General features: G+C 47.6%; 1 protein-coding gene across 2 annotated transcripts in view; it reads right to left on the bottom strand.

Annotated features, from left to right (window-relative positions):
- Positions 1-18258, bottom strand: part of LOC140419118 (glycoprotein hormones alpha chain-like) — an 88801-nt gene extending 70543 nt beyond the window's left edge. For both annotated transcript variants that reach the window (XM_072502882.1, XM_072502890.1), the window contains exon 1: positions 18059-18258. In XM_072502882.1, coding sequence (XP_072358983.1) covers positions 18059-18223 — 165 coding nt within the window. In that variant the 5' untranslated portion in view covers positions 18224-18258. The remainder of the gene's footprint in view (positions 1-18058) is intronic.
- Positions 18259-18778: the final 520 nt, after the last annotated feature.

Below are 18778 nucleotides of genomic sequence, written 5' to 3'. Positions count from 1 at the left end.
CAGTAGTAGTTCCTAAAGTTCGGCAGTGCCAGCCCTCCCCCGCTCGGCTCCGCTCCAACAGTATTTTCTTTACTTGCGGGGTTTTACCTGCCCACACAAACCCAGATATCAGCCTAGTCACCCGCTTAAAAAAGCCCTTTGGTAAAAAAATAGGGAGGCACTGGAAAACAAACAAAAATCTTGGGAGGACCGTCATTTTTACGGTCTGTACCCTCCCTGCCAGTGACAAGGGGAGCATGTCCCACCTCTGAAAGTTCTCCTTCATTTGTTTAACTAAAATGATTTAATTTATGTAGCTGCTCCCATCTCCGTGCCACCTGAAAACTCCCTCCCACCACTTTAAACGGCAACTCCCCCAGTCTCCTCTCTTGCCCCCTCGCCTGGATCACAAAAACCTCACTTTTACCCTTATTCAATTTGTACCCCGAGAACCGGCCAAATTCCCCTAAGATCTGAATAATCTCCCCCATCCCCCCTAACGGGTCAGAAATATATAGGAGTAGGTAGTCTGCATATAACAAAACCCTGTGTTCCACCGCCTCCCGGACTAGCCCCTTCCAGTCCTTTGACGCAACAGCGCCATCGCCAATGGCTCTATAGCCAAGGCAAATAACAGTGGGGAAAGAGGACATCCTTGTCTTGTCCCCCGGCACAGTCTAAAGTAGTCTGAACTCACCCGGTTCGTCTGCAAACTTGCCACCGGTGCCTGGTACAACAACCAAACCCAGTCAATAAAGCCCTGCCCAAACTCAAACCGTCCCAGGACCTCCCACAAATAATTCCATTCCACCTGGTCGAAGGCCTTCTCCACGTCGATAACGACCACCACCTCAGCCTTGCCCCCCCCCCCCCCCCCCCCCCGGAGGGCATCATGATCACATTCAGGAGCATTCTAAAATTGGCAATTAGCTACCTGCCTTTGAAGAACCCCGTCAGGTCTTCCCTTATCACCCCCGGAATTATCCTCGAGGCCAGAATTTTGGCCAGCAATTTGGCATCGACATTCAGTAGGGAGATTGGTCTGTATGACCCGCATTGCTCTGGGTCCTTCTCCCGCTTCAGGATCAATGCAATCGAAGCCTGTGAAATTGTTGGGGGAAGAACACCCCGCTCCCTTGCCTCATTAAATGCCCTCACCAGCAGCGGGCCCAACATCACAGAAAACTTCTTGTAAAATTCCACTGGGTAGCCATCCGGTCCCAGGGCCTTGCCCGACTTCATGGCCTCCAGTCCCTCTACTACTTCTACAATCCCGATCGGGGCTCCCAACCTCTCTATCAACCCTTCCTCCACCTTCAGAAACTTCAACCATTCCAAAAACTGCCTCATCCCCTCCACCCCAGCTGGGAACTCCGATTCGTATACAGATGGTAAAACTCCTTGAACACCCCGTACACCCCCGCTGGGTCCAAGACTGTGTTCCCCCCTCTGTCCTTCACTCTTCCTATCTCCCTGGCCACCTCCCTTTACCTGAGCTGATATGCTAGCATCCTACTGGCCTTCTCACCATACTCATATATCGCCCCTCTCGCCTTCCACAACTGCCCCATCACCTTCCCTGTGGATATCAGACCAAACTCCATCTGTAGCTTCTGCCACTCCTTCAACAACCCTGCTTCCAGGGCTTCAGAATACCTTCTGTCCACCTGGAGTATTTCCCTAACCAGCCTATCCATTTCTGCCCGCTCCACCTTCTCCCTATGAGCCCGTATTGAAATTAGCTCCCCCCTAACCACTGCCTTCAACGCCTCCCATACCGTTGCTGCCGAAACTTCTCCCGTGTCATTTATCTCCAAATAATTCTGGATGGCCTCGCTCACCCGCCCGCACACCCCCCTCATCCGCTAACAGTCCTACATCCTATCCCCATTGCAGGCGCTGACCCCCTTCCTTGCTCACCTGTAAATCCATCCAATGTGGGGCATGGTCCGACATAACAATCGCCACTTGGCATCCACCACTCCCGCCAGCAAACATAGATTACATAGAACATACAGTGCAGAAGGAGGCCATTCGGCCCATCGAGTCTGCACCGACCCACATTAATCCCTCACTTCCACCCAATAACCCCTCCCAACCCTTATGGACACTACGGGTAATTTAGCATGGCCAATCCACCTAACCTGCACGTCTTTGGACTGTGGGAGGAAACCGGAGCACCCGGAGGAAACCCACGCGGACACGGGAAGAACGTGCAAACTCCGCACAGACAGTGACCCAGCGGGGAATCGAACCTGGGACCCTGGCGCTGTGAAGCCACAGTGCTAATCACTTGTGCTACCGTGCTGCCCTTGTGCTACCGTGCTGCCCTTGTTCAAAACGAAAAAATCAATCCAGGAGTACACTTCGCGAACATGGGAGAAAAAATAAAACTCCTTCGCTCTTGGCTGTCTGAACCTCCAAGTATCTAGCCCTGCCCCATCTGTTCCATAAACCCCTTGAGCTCCTTCGCCATGGCTGGCGCCCTTCCTGTCCTTGAACTCGACCGATCCAAACTCGGAACAACGACCGTATTGAAATCCCCCCCCACATGATCAACCTATGCAAGTCCAGGTCCGGAATCTTCCTCAACACCCGCCTCATAAACTCCGCATCGTCCCAGTTTGGTGCGTAAATATTCACTAACACCACCGGCATCCCCTCCAGCTTCCCACTCACCATAACATACCTAACCCCTGAGTCTGCCACTATATTCCCTACCTCAAATGACACCTGCTTATTGACCAAGATCGTTACCCCCCTAGTTTTAGAGTCTAGCCCCGAATGAAATACCTGCCCAACCCAACCCTTCCTCAGCCTAGTCTGATCCACAACCCTCAGGTGTGTCTCCTGTAGCATTGCCACGTCCGCCTTCAAACTCTTCAAATGCGCGAACACGCGGGCTCTCTTGACCGGCCCATTCAGCCCTCCCACGTTTCTTGTGATCAGCCTGGTCGGGAACACCCCCACCCCACCCCCCTCTGCTGATCAACCATCACCTTTCTTAGGCCAGCCTGCAGCTCACATCCCGGGCCTGTCCCTCCCCTCTCAGCAGAACTATTCCCCACCCTCCCACCCCCTCCCCCCCAGTAACAAAATAACAATCCCAACCCCCATAGCAAACTGATCACCTGCTCGCCCCCCCACTGCACTTCCATGAGCTAGCCCGCCCAGCTAGCCTGGTAGCCCCCACCCATGGCATCCAACCCACCACTGATCTCCCTCTCCCCGCTTTAACATACATATGCAAAACATAACAATCCCCAACAAACACAAAGAAAATTCCACCCACCATCCCCCATTCAGAACAAAGTTAACCTGCATACAAAACTGAGCAACAGCCCAAAAATTGGTACAATAATAATACATACAAAACCCAATGAGAAAAGAAACTTAGTCGCATTGGCACAGAGTTACTCGCCCCCAAGTTCAACGTCCTCCATCACCTGCTAGTCCCCTGTCCTTAACAAAGTTCATCGCCTCATCCTGCGATCTGAAATAAAGTTCTTGACCCTCATAAGTGACCAACAAACGAGCTGGATACAGCATGCCGAACTTCACCCCTCCTTTAAGAGGGCCGATTTAACTTTATTGAAGCTTACCCTTCTTTTGGCCAGTTCCGCACCCAAGTCCTGGTAAATGCGCAGCTCATTATCTTCCTATTTGCAGCTCCTCGTCTGCCTGGCCCACCTCAAGATCTGTTCCTTGTCCAGGAACCGGTGCATTCGTACCACCATTGCCCTCGGCGGCTCATTCATCCGCGGCTTCCTCAAAAGAGCTCTGTGCACCCTGTCCACTTCCAAGGGCTGAGTAAACGCACCTTCCCCCAACAGCTTCTCGAACATACCCGCCACATATGCCCTGCGTCCAAACCCTCGCTGCCCTCCTGGAGGCCAATGATCCTCAGGTTCTGCCTGCGCGACCTGTTCTCCAAGTCCTCCACTTTCTCTTGCCGCCTTTTCTGGTGGTCCCTCATCAGCTCCATCTCTGCTGCCATCGCGGTTAGCTGGTCCTTGTGCTCAGCCACTGCCTCTTCCACCTTCTGGATCGCCTGGCCGTGAGCTTCCAATCTTAGTTTCACCCAGTCAATCCCAGTCTTAATCGGGTCCTGGCGCTCTCGTCTTTGCTTAGCAAAGCTCTCCTGAAGGAATTCCACCAGCTGCTCCGTTGACCACTGGGCAGGCAATCCCAGTCACTGACCCTCCGCCATGTTTTCCTGTGCTGCAGACTCCACTCCCGTCTTTGCCCAACGATCTCTCCTTTTCAGACCACTTCTGGTCCACGAATCCATAAACTAGTGGGGGATTCTTCTCCTTTACCTCACCAGTCTCCTATTTTACCGATCAAATCCCCCATAAGTCGGGGAAAAAGGTCCCAAAGGTCCACCACAAGCGGGAGCTATCAAATAAGCAACCACACACTCCATGGCCTCCACCGGAAGTCCGGTAATGGTCTTCCTTGATGAGTTATTCATTTGGGTTAGACAATTTAATACTTACTGGCAGCAGGCTTTCTAGAAAAACAATTTATATCTTATCAAACTGAGCCTTCAGCACAAGGTTCACATCCAGACACTTCATTTCACATCAAACCTTGCTTTCAGCTCGTGGTTTGACTTCAAACCTTTGCAGTCTCAAGAGAATGATACCTAGTCTTGCTGGAGAGAGAATCAACCCTCAGTGGCCTTCTGGGAGAAAGTTAACTGGGACCCTCCATCCAGGTTGCAGAATCAAAAGTGAAACCAAACTTGAACCTTGTGACTCTAAAAACAGTCCAGATATCCAATCACCAACAGTTCTCCCAGTGAGACAGAGAAGACAGCCAGAGTGAGACACAGCAAAGAGTGAGTTTGGGAATTTGAATCGAGGTGGGAATTCGAAGCTGGGTGGGGAGGAAGTGCTTTTTGTGACTGGTAAGTAGTGTTTCTGTTTTTCTGTTTCTTTTCATTGGTATATTTATTTATTTTTTTCTTCATTGTTTATTTATTTATTTAAATTTTTTCTGGGGAAATTGAAATTGTTGAAGTTAACCAAAGGTTTAAGACATGGCAGGAGATCTCAGACCCGTGTCATGCTCCTCGTGTGCGATGTGGGAGCTCAGGGACACGTCCACTGTCCCTGGCTCCTTCACGTGCATGAAGTGTGTCCAGTTGCAGCTCCTGTTAGACCGCTTGACGGCTCTGGAGCTGCGGATGGACTCACTTTGGAGCGTCCGCGATGCTGAGGACGTCGTGGATAGCACGTTTAGCGAGTTGGTCACACCGCAGGTGAAAGGTACTGAGGGAGATAGTAAATGGGTGACCAAAAGACAGAGCAAGAGTAGGAAGGCAGTGCAGGTGTCCTCTGCGGTCATCTCCCTGCAAAACAGATATACCGCTTTGGATACTGTTGAGGGAGATGGCTCACCAGGGGAAGGCAGCAGCAGCCAGGTTCATGGCACCGTGGCTGGCTCTGCTGCGCAGCTGGGCAGGAAGAAGAATGGCAGGGCTATAGTGATAGGGGACTCAATTGTAAGGGGAATAGACAGGCGGTTCTGCGGACGCAATCGAGACTCCAGGATGGTATGTTGCCTCCCTGGTGCAAGGGTCAAGGATGTCTCGGAGCGGCTGCAGGACATTCTGGGGGGGGGGGGGGGGGGGGTGAGGGTGAACAGCCAGCTGTCGTGGTGCACATAGGCACCAACGATATAGGTAAAAAAACGGGATGAGGTCCTACAAGCTGAATTTAGGGACCTAGGAGTTATACTAAAAAGTAGGACCTCAAAGGTAGTAATCTCAGGATTGCTACCAGTGCCACGAGCTAGTCAGAGTAGGAATGTCAGGATAGAGAGGATGAATACGTGGCTCGAGAGATGGTGCAAGAGGGAGGGATTCAAATTCCTGGGACATTGGAACCGATTCTGGGGGAGATGGGACCAGTACAAACCGGACGGTCTGCACCTGGGCAGGACTGGAACCGATGTCCTAGGGGGGGTGTTTGCTAGAGCTGTTGGGGAGAGTTTAAACTAATGTGGCAGGGGGATGGGAACCAATGCAGGAAGTTGGAAGGTAGTAAAACAGGGACAGAAATAAAAGGCAGTAAGGGGGAAAGTGTAAGGCAGAGAAGCCATAGTCAAAAATCAAAAAGGGCGACAGTACAAGGTACAGTGACTGACGGGAGCTCAGTGAATAGGACCAGGAATACTAAAAGAAATAAAACGGGAAGTGAAAACATTAATGGTAAGCGACGCAGCAGGTTGTTACAGGAAGATATGGGTTCGACGACAAGGAAAATTAGGAGAAAGGTTAAGAGGAAATATAACTTAGGTTACTGATCGAGGAGTTAAGATTAAGAACAGAGGTAAAAAAGCCAACATAAGTGTACTTTACCTGAATGCTCGTAGTATTCGGAATAAGGTAAATGAGTTGATGGCGCAAATCATCGTGAATGACTATGATTTAGTGGCCATTACTGAAACATGGTTAAAGGATGGTCACGACTGGGAGTTAAATATCCGAGGGTATCAAACTTTTCGGAAGGACAGAGTGGATGGTAAGGGAGGTGGTGTAGCTCTGTTATTTAAGGATGACATCCGGGCAACAGTAAGGGATGACATCGGTGCTATGGAGGATAAGGTTGAATCCATTTGGGTGGAAATCAGGAATAGTAAGGCGAAAAAGTCACTGATAGGAGTAATCTATCGGCCACCAAATAGTAACATTATGGTGGGGCAGGCAATAAACAAAGAAATAACAGATGCATGTAGAAATGGTACAGCAGTTATCATGGGGGATTTTAATCTACATGTTGATTGGTTTAACCAGGTCGGTCAAGGCAGCCTTGAGGAGGAGTTTATAGAATGTATCCGCGATAGTTTCCTCGAACAGTATGTAATGGAACCTACGAGGGAACAAGCGGTCCTAGATCTGGTCCTGTGTAATGAGACAGGATTGATTCAGGATCTCATAGTTAGGGATCCTCTCGGAAGGAGCGATCACAATATGGTGGAATTTAAAATACAGATGGAGGGTGAGAAGGTAAAATCAAGCCCGAGTGTTTTGTGCTTAAACAAAGGAGATTACAATGGGATGAGAGAAGAACTAGCTAAGGTAGACTGGGAGCAAAGACTTTATGGTGAAACAGTTGAGGAACAGTGGAGAACCTTCCAAGTGATTTTTCACAGTGCCCAGCAAAGGTTTATACCAACAAAAAGGAAGGACGGTAAAAAGAGGGAAAATCGACCGTGGATATCTAAGGAAATAAGGGAGAGTATCAAATTGAAGGAAAAAACATACAAAGTAGCAAAGATTAGTGGGAGACTAGAGGACTGGGAAATCTTTAGGGGGCAACAGAAAGCTACTAAAAAAGCTATAAAGACGAGTAAGATAGATTATGAGAGTAAACTTGCTCAGAATATAAAAACAGATAGTAAAAGTTTCTACAAATACATAAAACAAAAAAGAGTGGCTAAGGTAAATATTGGTCCTTTAGAGGATGAGAAGGGAGATTTAATAATGGGAGATGAGGAAATGGCTGAGGAACTGAACAGGTTTTTTGGGTCGGTCTTCACAGTGGAAGACACAAATAAAATGCCAGTGACTGATGGAAATGAGGCTATGACAGGTGAGGACCTTGAGAGGATTGATATCACCAAGGAGGTAGTGATGGGCAAGCTAATGGGGCTAAAGGTAGACAAGTCTCCTGGCCCTGATGGAATGCATCCCAGAGTGCTAAAAGAGATGGCTAGGGAAATTGCAAATGCACTAGTGATAATTTACCAAAATTCACTAGACTCTGGGGTGGTCCCAGCGGATTGGAAATTAGCAAATGTGACACCACTGTTTAAAAAAGGAGGTAGGCAGAAAGTGGGTAATTATAGGCCAGTGAGCTTAACTTCGGTAGTAGGGAAGATGCTGGAATCTGTCATCAAGGATGAAATAGCGAGGCATCTGGATGGAAATTGTCCCATTGGACAGACGCAGCATGGGTTCATAAAGGGCAGGTCGTGCCTAACTAATTTAGTGGAATTTTTTGAGGACATTAACAGTGCGGTAGATAACGGGGAGCCAATGGATGTGGTATATCTGGATTTCCAGAACGCCTTTGACAAGGTGCCACACAAAGGTTGTTGCATAAGATAAAGATGCATGGCATTAAGGGGAAAGTAGTAGCATGGATAGAGGATTGGTTAATTAATAGAACGCAAAGAGTGGGGATTAATGGGTGTTTCTCTGGTTGGCAATCAGTAGCTAGTGGTGTCCCTCAGGGATCAGTGTTGGGCCCACAACTGTTCACAATTTACATAGATGATTTGGAGTTGGGGACCAAGGGCAATGTGTCCAAGTTTGCAGACGACACTAAGATAAGTGGTAAAGCAAAAAGTGCAGAGGATACTGGAAGTCTGCAGAGGGATTTGGATAGGCTAAGTGAATGGGCTAGGGTCTGGCAGATGGAATACAATGTTGACAAATGTGAGGTTATCCATTTTGGTAGGAATAACAGCAAAAGGGATTATTATTTAAATGATAAAATATTAAAACATGCTGCTGTGCAGAGAGACCTGGGTGTGCTAGTGCATGAGTCGCAGAAAGTTGGTTTTCAGGTGCAACAGGTGATTAAGAAGGCAAATGGAATTTTGTCCTTCATTGCTAGAGGGATGGAGTTTAAGACTAGGGAGGTTATGCTGCAATTGTATAAGGTGTTAGTGAGGCCACACCTGGAGTATTGTGTTCAGTTTTGGTCTCCTTACTTGAGAAAGGACGTACTAGCACTGGAGGGTGTGCAGAGGAGATTCACTAGGTTAATCCCAGAACTGAAGGGGTTGGATTACGAGGAGAGGTTGAGTAGACTGGGACTGTACTCGTTGGAATTTAGAAGGATGAGGGGGGATCTTATAGAAACATATAAGATTATGAAGGGAATAGATAGGATAGATACGGGCAGGTTGTTTCCACTGGCGGGTAAAAGCAGAACTAGGGGGCATAGCCTCAAAGTAAGGGGAAGTAGATTTAGGACTGAGTTTAGGAGGAACTTCTTCACCCAAAGGGTTGTGAATCTATGGAATTCCTTGCCCAGTGAAGCAGTAGAGGCTCCTTCATTAAATGTTTTTAAGATAAAGATAGATAGTTTTTTGAAGAATAAAGGGATTAAGGGTTATGGTGTTCGGGCCGGAAAGTGGAGCTGAGTCCACAAAAGATCAGCCATGATCTCATTGAATGGTGGAGCAGGCTCGAGGGGCCAGATGGCCTACTCCTGCTCCTAGTTCTTATGTTCTTATGTTCTTATTACCGGGCAGAGCACAGCCCTTTGGGCCAATTCATTGGATACCAGCTAAATCAATCAAACCAAGACATCATTGACACTGACCAAGGATTGGCTGTGGGTAAGAAAGGGTCTGGTGGAACATAGGTACCATTCTTGCTATGGTAAGAGAGCCGGAGGTAGCCATACTATTAAGTAAGAGGACAGCGTTTACAGCTATGAGGACGGTAATGGACGCAGGAGAACAATACGCCATGGTGAGCGGTGTACTGGATGGGCACAAGTGGTCCTTGTTAACGTATACGCATCCAACTGGGAAAACAATGAGTTTATAAAGAAGACCATGGCAGAAATCCCCGACATAGATTCACAACGACTAATCATGGGTGGGGGAAGCTTTAACTGTGTACAGGACCCACGTACAGACAGATCAAACCCCAAATCAGGGAAAACCTCAAATATGGTGAAAGAACTAAGCGTGTTTATGGAGCAGATGGAGGCAGTGGAAGTGGACCGGTGATATAACAAGGCCCCACTGTAGAGCTTCTGGCGGAGAGGAAAAAGCTACAAATGGACTTTGACCTGCTCTCCACTAGGAAAGCAGTGCACCAACTCTGTCAGACATGGGGGACCTTCTCGAACACAGAGACAAGGCCAGCCGCCTGCTGGCTCACCAGCTGAGAAAGCAGACAGCCACGAGGGAGTTAACACAGATTAGGGACAACAACGGCAAACTAGTAACCGAGCTGTAAAAGGTCAACAAAGCATTCAAGGCCTTCTCCAGGGGCTGTACACCTCTCAACCCGCCGTAGGGGACTCAAGGATGAAATAGTTTCTTGATGGACTGGATATGCCAGTCGTGGAGGTGGGGGGAGGGGGTGTATAAAACAGGGGCTGGAAGCACCATTAGAACTGGGAGCAGTCATGCAGAGCATCAACTCCATGCAGGCGGGGAAGGCGTCGGGACCAGTTGGATTCCCAGCGGACTTCTATAAAAAGATGTGTGCCAGCACTGGTCCCACACTTGCGGGAGATGTTCACAGACCCGCTGGCAAGGGGCACACTGCCTCTGAAGGCAGCACAAACCTCAATCCCACTGATACCTAAGAAAGACAAAGACCCAACAGAATGTGGTTCTTACAGACCCATCTCACTCCTCAACGTAGATGTGGAAATACTGGCCGAAATCCTGGCTAGGTGGCTGGAGAACTGCATACCAGAGATGGTCGCAGAGGACCAGATGGGCTTTGTTAAGGGCAGGCAGCTAACATCGAACATCAGGCGCCTGCTGAACGTGATAGTGACCCCATCCGGGGAAAGAACACCAGAGGTGATCACCTCCCTGGATGCAGAAAAGGCCTTCGACAGTATCAAGTGAAAGTACCTCATAGAGGTACCGGAGTGGTTTGGGCTTGGAGCAGGGTTCACCGCCTGGGTGAAACTCCTGTACAGCGCTCGCATAGCGAGCTGCAGGCCACCCTCTCTAAACACTTCCAGCTGCAGAGGAGCACAATGCAGCGAAGCCCACTGTCCCTGCTTCTATTCGCCCTTCAATCAAACCACTGCTGTTTGTCCTCAGAATGGGAAAATATTGGAGGGGGATCCAGAGAGGGGACAGAGAGCACAGAATCTCACTCTATACAGCTGACCTGTTCATCTACATCTCCGACCCCCAAAGCAGCATGCAGGGAATCATGATGCTCCTGAAAGTATTTGGAGCCTTCTTGGGCTACAAACTCAAGCTGAGCAAAAGTGATCCAAGGATCCCAAAAAAAGTCCCGCAAAGAAAGAGAAGCATGGAGGCCATGCCCTCCCAAACCATAAATGCTACCACTGGACGGCCACAGCAGAAAGAGTGAGTGGGTGAGTAAGGGAGCTGGAAACAGAATGGGTAAGGATAGAGGCGAACCCCTGTATAGGGACATCTCTCTGGGCCTTTGCCACAGCAACACTCCCATCCCCACCAACCAAGTACTCAACAAGCCCAGTAGTAATAGCCACGCTCCGGATATGGAATTAGTTACGGCAACACTTTGGCCTGATCTAAACATCCATCATGGTTCCTTATCTGCAACAATCACAGGTTCACGCCAGCCACAGTGGATACCACCTTTAAAAGGTGGAGACAAGACGGGGGGGGGGGGGGGGGGGACACACTGACAGTTAGGGACTTCTACATGGATGACAGACGAGTGAATCTAGAAGAGCTGACTGAGAGGTTGCAACTGCCCAAAGAGAATGAATTACGGCACATACAAATCAAAAATGGGAGGAAGAACTAGGGATAGAAATAGGGTGGGACCTGTGGAGCGAAGCACTTAACAGTGCAAACTCCACCTCCACACGCACAGGGCTGATCCTAACGCAGCTAAAGGTGGTGCACAGAGCACACCTAACCAGAACCCGAATGAGCAGGAGGTGGAAGACAAATGTGAATGATGTCAGGGAGGTCCGGCCAACCACACCCACATGTTCTGGGCCTGCCCCAGACTTGTCGGTTTCTGGACAACCTTTTTTGAAGCAATGTCCAAGGTTGTGGGGATGAGGGTGGAGCCATGCCCCAAAGTAGTAGTCTTCGGGGTATCAGACCAGCCAGAACTATTCATGGGGAAGGGGGCCGACGCCCTTGATTTTTCCTCCCTCGCCGGAGAATCCTGCGCAGCTGGCGGTCAGCAGCACCACCCAAAGCTGCAGACTGGCTGTCCGACCTATCGGAATTTCTCCAAGTGGAGATAATTAAATTCGCCATCTGAGGGTGGAAGAGGGCTTCCACAAAACGTGGGAGCCATTCACTCGGTTGTTCCAGGACCTGCTTGTAGCCAACAGCCACTAAAGTGGGAGGGCAGCACAGACAAGCCACCAAATGTAAAGGAAAGGGAAAGGGGGAGGAGGGGGGAAAACCCAGAATAAGACTGCGAGACAAAAGGGGCACAGCTGCAGGGGACAGGTACAAGGGCAAACAGAGGACCAGAGGGAGCAGCAACACGTGGGGAAACGCACACTATGGCCAACAATAAGCAGGGCAATTGAAGCTGACCAGCCAACCACTGAAGGGAGACAAAACAGGCAAATGTAAATATATACAGCGATCCTCGTTTCTTTGTGCTTTGTTGGCTTTTTAATTTTTCTCTTGTGTAATTCTCACCGCAACTTGATTATCTTTGTAAAATACTGCACGTGGATAAGACACTTGTAACTCAATGTTTGAACTGAAATATGTAATATAAAACGTGAAAACCAATAAAACCATTTTTTAAAAATCACTGACACTTGGCAATCTGCAATCAGTCTAAAATAGCACAGTCTTCTGGAACCGTCAGTTTTAATTAAAGGCACAGGCTTCTTGCAGGCTGCTTTGCCTTAAAGTCACAGGTCCATTAAACATCCATGGATCACAAATGTAACGGCAAAAATAAAAATTAAAGAAAGTGGAAAATAAGGGAATAAACAGGAACACAAAGAAAGGACCCTTATATAAGTTCAATTATTGTAATTCTCTGTATTTGTGAGGAAGTGCAGTTTGAGGCAAACTGTTCTAGCGATGAAACATTTTGGATCGCTGGTAAAGGACCCAAGGAAAGACTGAAGCCTCGACTACCTGCAAGGACCAACTAATGCCTCTAGATGGAGCCCAGGATGTAAGAGTTCAGCAGTGAAGCTAGGGGTGAAGCCAGATGGTGCAAGAGCGGACCCCAGGGACTAATAGAAGGACAGAGGATGGGAGGCAAGAGCAGGAGGAAAATGTGGGAATCGAAGGCTGGGGGTCATACCAGGATGCAAGGCTGGAAAGCAGAATGAAGAGGGACAGACAACAAGAAGGGCTGCAGGGAAAGTCAAGTTAGCAGGTAAGGGACGGCATGTGGCGCAGTGGTTTGCACTGGGACTGCGGCGCTGAGGACCTGGGTTCAAATCCCAGCTGTGGGTCACTGTCCATGTGGAGTTTGCACATTCTCCCCATGTCTGCATGGGTTTCACCCCCCCAACCCAAAGACGTGCAGATTAGGTGAATTGGCCACGCTAAATTGCCCCCTTAATTGGAAAAAAAATATTTGGGTCCTCTAAATTTAGAGAAAAAAAAACTTAGCAGGTAGGTCACAGAAAAGTGGGCAGCACGGCAGCATAGTGGTTAGCACAGTTGCTTCACAGCTGCAGGGTTCCAGGTTCAATTCCCGGCTTGGGTCACTGTCTGTGCGGAGTCTGCATGTTGTCCCTGTGTCTGCGTGGGTTTCCTCCGGGTGCTCCGGTTTCCTCCCACAGTCCAAAGATGTGCAGGTCAGGTGGATTGGCCATGATAAATTGCCCTTGGTGTCCAAAAAGGTTGGGTGGGGTTACTGGGTTACGGAAATAGGGTGGAGGTGTGGGCTTGGGTAGGCTCGATGGGTCAAATGGCCTCCTTCTGCCCTGTAAATTCTATGATGAAAAGGGAGTCTGTGACGAAAAACTTTAAAGTAGCAACATTAAATGGATATACTGGAACTAATTTATGAACAATGTTAAAGTGAAGCAACATTAAATGACTCGATATTAAGTGAGGACTAACTGGAAAAAGGCTTTGTGAAATAACTCCATTGTTTTCTGACTGATATACTGAGGTCAGGTGGCCACTGTGAGCAAAAACCAATCAAATTAACCTAGCATCAGGAAGAGACAATTATTAAAGTAGAATCATCCTGACTGACATCGGGTTGTAAAGGTCCTTCTTGTTTACTCCCTTATTTCATCTTCTTTTTATTTTTGCCGTTACATTTTTGATCTGTGGATGATTTGCGGTCATGACCTTTAAGGCAACCTGTGCCTTTAATTCAAGCAGAAGAAAGCAATAGCTGAAGCAGAGGATTTCAGCAGCAGGAGAGACCACTGTATTCATCTGTGTTTGTTCAAACCGCAGCTGTGGACTGTTCGGCACCAATGACAGAGATTGGCTGGGACTTGGTTTGATTGATTTGGCTGATGGTCAATGAATTGACCCAAAAGGCTGTGTTCTGCCCGGTAACTGGCGGTGATTGGTTCTGATCCCACTGGAATATTTTCAGTGTCACAAGGTTCAGTTTGATTTCAGTTTTGATTCTGGCAGCCTGGATGAAGAGATCGAACTAACTCTCTCCAAAAGGATCTAACTAATCCTCTCCAAAAGGTCACTGTGGGGGCTGACTCTCTCCAGCAGGTCTAGGTGCCGTTCTGTTGAGACTGCAGAGGCGTGAAGGTGAACCTTGAGCTGAAGGCCCTGTTTGATAAGGAATAAAGTATTTCTCCAGAAAGCTTGCTGCCAGTGAAGACTGCATTTTTACACGACATGGACCTTGAATGAATTACTCTGCAAAGAAGACCATTACAAGCTGAAAATCAGAGACTTTAATCAGCAAGCGTGCTGTGAAGGAAGTGTGCTAAAGAACCACCATCTGAAGCAAAGACTCTTATCTTTTGACCTTCACCCTTATTATTTTTACCCCTTCCCCCTCTGTTTGCCTGCAGTAGCTGGGACAGTTAAAGGGGGTACTCGGTATTAGTTTGTTGTTATCCAGTTATATTTACTGCATATTTCAATAGAGTTCTCGTTATAAGTAAACAGTAATTGTGTTTAAACTTACAAACTTGGTGACTGTAATTATTGGGCAGCTAAGGGCCAAAGACTTTGGGAATGTTTACAGGATTTATTGGTTAATTCACTTGTTAATTGGTTAATTCACTCCGGGATGCGAGTGGCTGTACTTGCCCAGGGTGTGATAACAGGGTGATGGTCATTCAGGGTTACAAGCCAGGGTTCTGTAATGTTTTGTTGCTAGCTGAGTATTCGAGATTATTGAGGCAAAAACCATGAGATCATGTTCAAGTCCTGAAGGTTACACTACAACGACTTATCATCCAGATGAAGTTGTAAAAGTAATTGTCTGGAGTTACTAAGTATACTTTTACCTTTAATAGAAAATCGTGTCTTGCCTTAATTAGTTAGTACGAAGTCTTACAACACCAGGTTAAAGTCCAACAGGTTTGTATCGATGTCACTAGCTTTCGGAGCGCTGCTCCTTCCTCAGGTGAATTCACCTGAGGAAGGAGCAGCGCTCCGAAAGCTAGTGACATCGAAACAAACCTGTTGGACTTTAACCTGGTGTTGTAAGACTTCGTACTGTGCTCACCCCAGTCCAACGCCGGCATCTCCACATCTTAATTAGTTAAGTCTTGGAAAAACCAAAAGAAATTTATTAAGGCACTTACATATCGCTAGCAAATTAGGGTGGCTGAAATCAATTATGTTATCGTTAACAAATCAGAAAAGGATCAGATTACAGGAGGAAGGTTTGTAGTGGAGTACCCCAGGGGTTGGTGTTGTGACCCTTGCACTTCCAGATATATATTCATGACCTAGCCCTTGGTATACAGGGGACAATTTCAAAATTTGTGAATGATACGAAACTTGGAAGCATGGTAAACTGAGATGGGTAGTTCAGAACTTCAAAAGGGTAGGAAAGGTTGGTAGATGGGATGAACAATGGGAGTTGAAAATTTCATTTTCATTTAATTTCAATACAGACAAGTGTGAAATGATTCATTTTGGTGGGGAGAACAGAGAGAGTGGGGCGGAATGGGGTCACAGTGGTTAGCACTACTGCCTCACAGCACCAGAGACCCAGGTTTAATTCCGTCCTTGATCTGTGTGGAGTTTGCACATTTTCCCTGTGCCTGCGTGGATTTACTCGGGTGCTCCAGTTTCCTCCTAAAGTCCAAAGATGTGCAGATTAGGTAGATTGGCCATTCCAAATTGTCCCTTAATGTCCAATGGGTAGGTGGGGTTATATGGATAGGGCAGTGGAGTGGGCCTAGGTTGAATGCTCATTCAGAGGGTTGGTGTAGACGCAATGAGCTGAATGGCCTCCTTCTGTACTATGATTCTATCACAATATAAAACCGAGAGTACGAGTCTGAAGAGGGACCTGGGTGTATATGTGCACAAATCACTGAAAGTGACAGGGCAGGTTCAGAGGGCAGAGATTAAAGCATATTGTAGCTTCAGTAATAGAGGCATAAGGTACAAAAGCAAAAGAGGTTATGTTAAACTTGTGCAAAACATTGGCTTGCCATCAACTGGAGTCCGGTCCTGGGTGCCACACTTTAGGAAAGATGTTACGGCATTAGGAAGGGTGTAAAAAAGCTCTACCAGAATGGTTTCCAGGATGAGAACTTCATTTACATCTTCAGATTGGAGAAAGGGACTGGAAAAGAGAAGGTTGAGAAGAGATTTGATCGAGGCATCAAAACTCATGAGGAACCTGTACTCAGTAGAAAGGGAAAAATTGATCCCCATTGGTGTAAGGATCGAGAAAACGAGGGCACAAATTCAATGTAATTGACAAAAGAAACAATGCCAGCATGAGGAGAAATCTCTTCACAGAGCGAGTGATTAGGATCTGAAACGTGCTGCCTGAGAGTGCGCTGAAGGCAGGTTCAATAAAGGCATTCAAGAGGGAATCAGATCATTATGTGGAAAGGAAGAATTCACAGGGATACAAGGAGAAGGCAGGGAATGGCATTGGTGCATTGCTCATTTGGAGAGCCGGCACAGACACAAAAGGCCAAATGACCTCCTTCTGTGTTATAACAATTCACTAAGAAAGCTCCTGCTCTTCTTTCAGAATTCCAACTGAACAGACAGACAATATTTTGGTGCAACCATTCATTTGAAAGATGCCACATCCGGCAATTCAGCATCCCCTTATTGTGCACTTAAGAATCATTCTCTGTGTTGAAATTTGTTGTGACATTTGAACCCATAACATTCTGATTGAGAAATGAAAGTGGTATCAACTAAATTGCTGTGTGAGACTTTAATGTGAAAATGGAATTGGTGTAAATACTGTCAAAGTATCTTGTACATCTGAACTGGCATCGTTGTAGAATTCCTCCGCTAATTTTCTCTGATAAAGGATAATTAATGTATGTATTGTGTTATATACCCAGCAAACATAATGGCGCGATCAAACTAAATGGGACCTATGTCCCATAGCGAACACGTTTAGCCGCGTGTCTCCCGGCACTCGCAACGCCGAGAAACACAACGTCATCTAACACAACGTTATTAACATAATAATAATAATCGCTTTTTGTCAAAAGTAGGCTTCAATGAAGTTACTGTGAAAAGCCCCTAAGTCTCATCAGGGAATGCGTGCCGGGGTGGCAACAGCAGTGCCAGAGTAAATCCCTGCCCAAAGGGCATGCACCTGGGGGCCTCTGATCCCCTGGAGGATCCCCACAAGTGCCATTCCATCTGGTGCCTGTTTGTGGGGACCAGTACTGAACGACGCTCGCTGTGGTCTCCAAGGCCAAGGGGTTAGATCCCAGGCCTCGGGTACCTCAGGAAACTGCATATTCGAGTGAGACCAGCTGTCTTGCTCCAATATGCAGATATGCCAAAATGTGATCCCGCCCACAATGGGCGGGCTTCACATCATGCTGTCTCATGAGGCGTGGTGAGTGGGGTCTCCCGACTTCTATCGGCCACACTGCACCGCGGCAAGCTACTTTTAGGGTGCAGCATGGCCGGTAGATCGTGCCTGATATTACTAACACTGTGCCATTATTTCAGTTCACTGAAGATATGGACGAGATTCTTCGTCCCGCCGCACCTGTTTTCTGGTGCGGCGCACCCCCACTGGCAGCGGGATCCTCCATCCCGGCAGGTAGCCAATGGGGTTTCCCATTGTGGGCACCCCTACGCCGTCGGAAAATCCGCGGGCATGAGTGCACTGCCAGCGAAGCGGAGGGTCCCACCGACAGAGGATCCAGCCCATGGTATAAGATTTGTTTGATCAAACAAGCTATAAAAAGGAAGTCAGTGTGCTGCTCACCATTGTCCTGTTCTGTAATTTGTCGGTAGCCTGGTGCAGCTGGTTGAGATGATGCTTTGTCGGTCCGTCTACCTTTGTCCTCCGCTGTTGTAAGCTGTTGCATGACTGGATCTTGCTGCCTTTATACCCACTGTGACTTGTCATATGCACCAGTACCTGACGCATTGGATTAGGCACTGCATAAACATTAGCTCAACTGATGCAATTATCCTCTCAGCCAAATCCTGCTCAAGAACAGATTTGGGCGATAAGCCACTTAACAACAGCTCAATTTCTCCTCATCCCCATATTCAAGAGATTAGAGAAAAGTACCTTACATTATCAGTAGCTCCAGACAATTTCAGTCACTGTGACATGGAAAACAACCGGAAGATTATGATAATAAGGCTATTCAGACATTTGTCATTACAAAAGTTGTCTTCCAAATTTGATTAAGGACAAACCTGGAAATAAATATTAAAGAGTTGTGACAGTACCCACACTTCAGGATATTAGATGTAAGCTTGCTACCCTCATCCCCCCAAAGTTGATTCCATTGGCCTCTGAAAAGTTCCAGAGATGTAGAGGAAAGGATTGCAAAGATGATGCTGGATAGGAGCGAAAGCAACAGGGTAGTTGTTATGGGGGACTTTAACTTTCCAAATATTGACTGGGAACGCTATAGTTCGAGTACATTAGCTGGGTCCGTTTTTGTCCAATGTGTGCAGGAGGGTTTCCTGA

The sequence above is a fragment of the Scyliorhinus torazame genome, chromosome 1, assembly GCF_047496885.1.
Source record: "Scyliorhinus torazame isolate Kashiwa2021f chromosome 1, sScyTor2.1, whole genome shotgun sequence".
NCBI lineage: Eukaryota > Metazoa > Chordata > Chondrichthyes > Carcharhiniformes > Scyliorhinidae > Scyliorhinus > Scyliorhinus torazame.
Note: the sequence above shows the minus strand (reverse complement) of the source record. Positions and strands in the feature narration are given on the sequence as shown.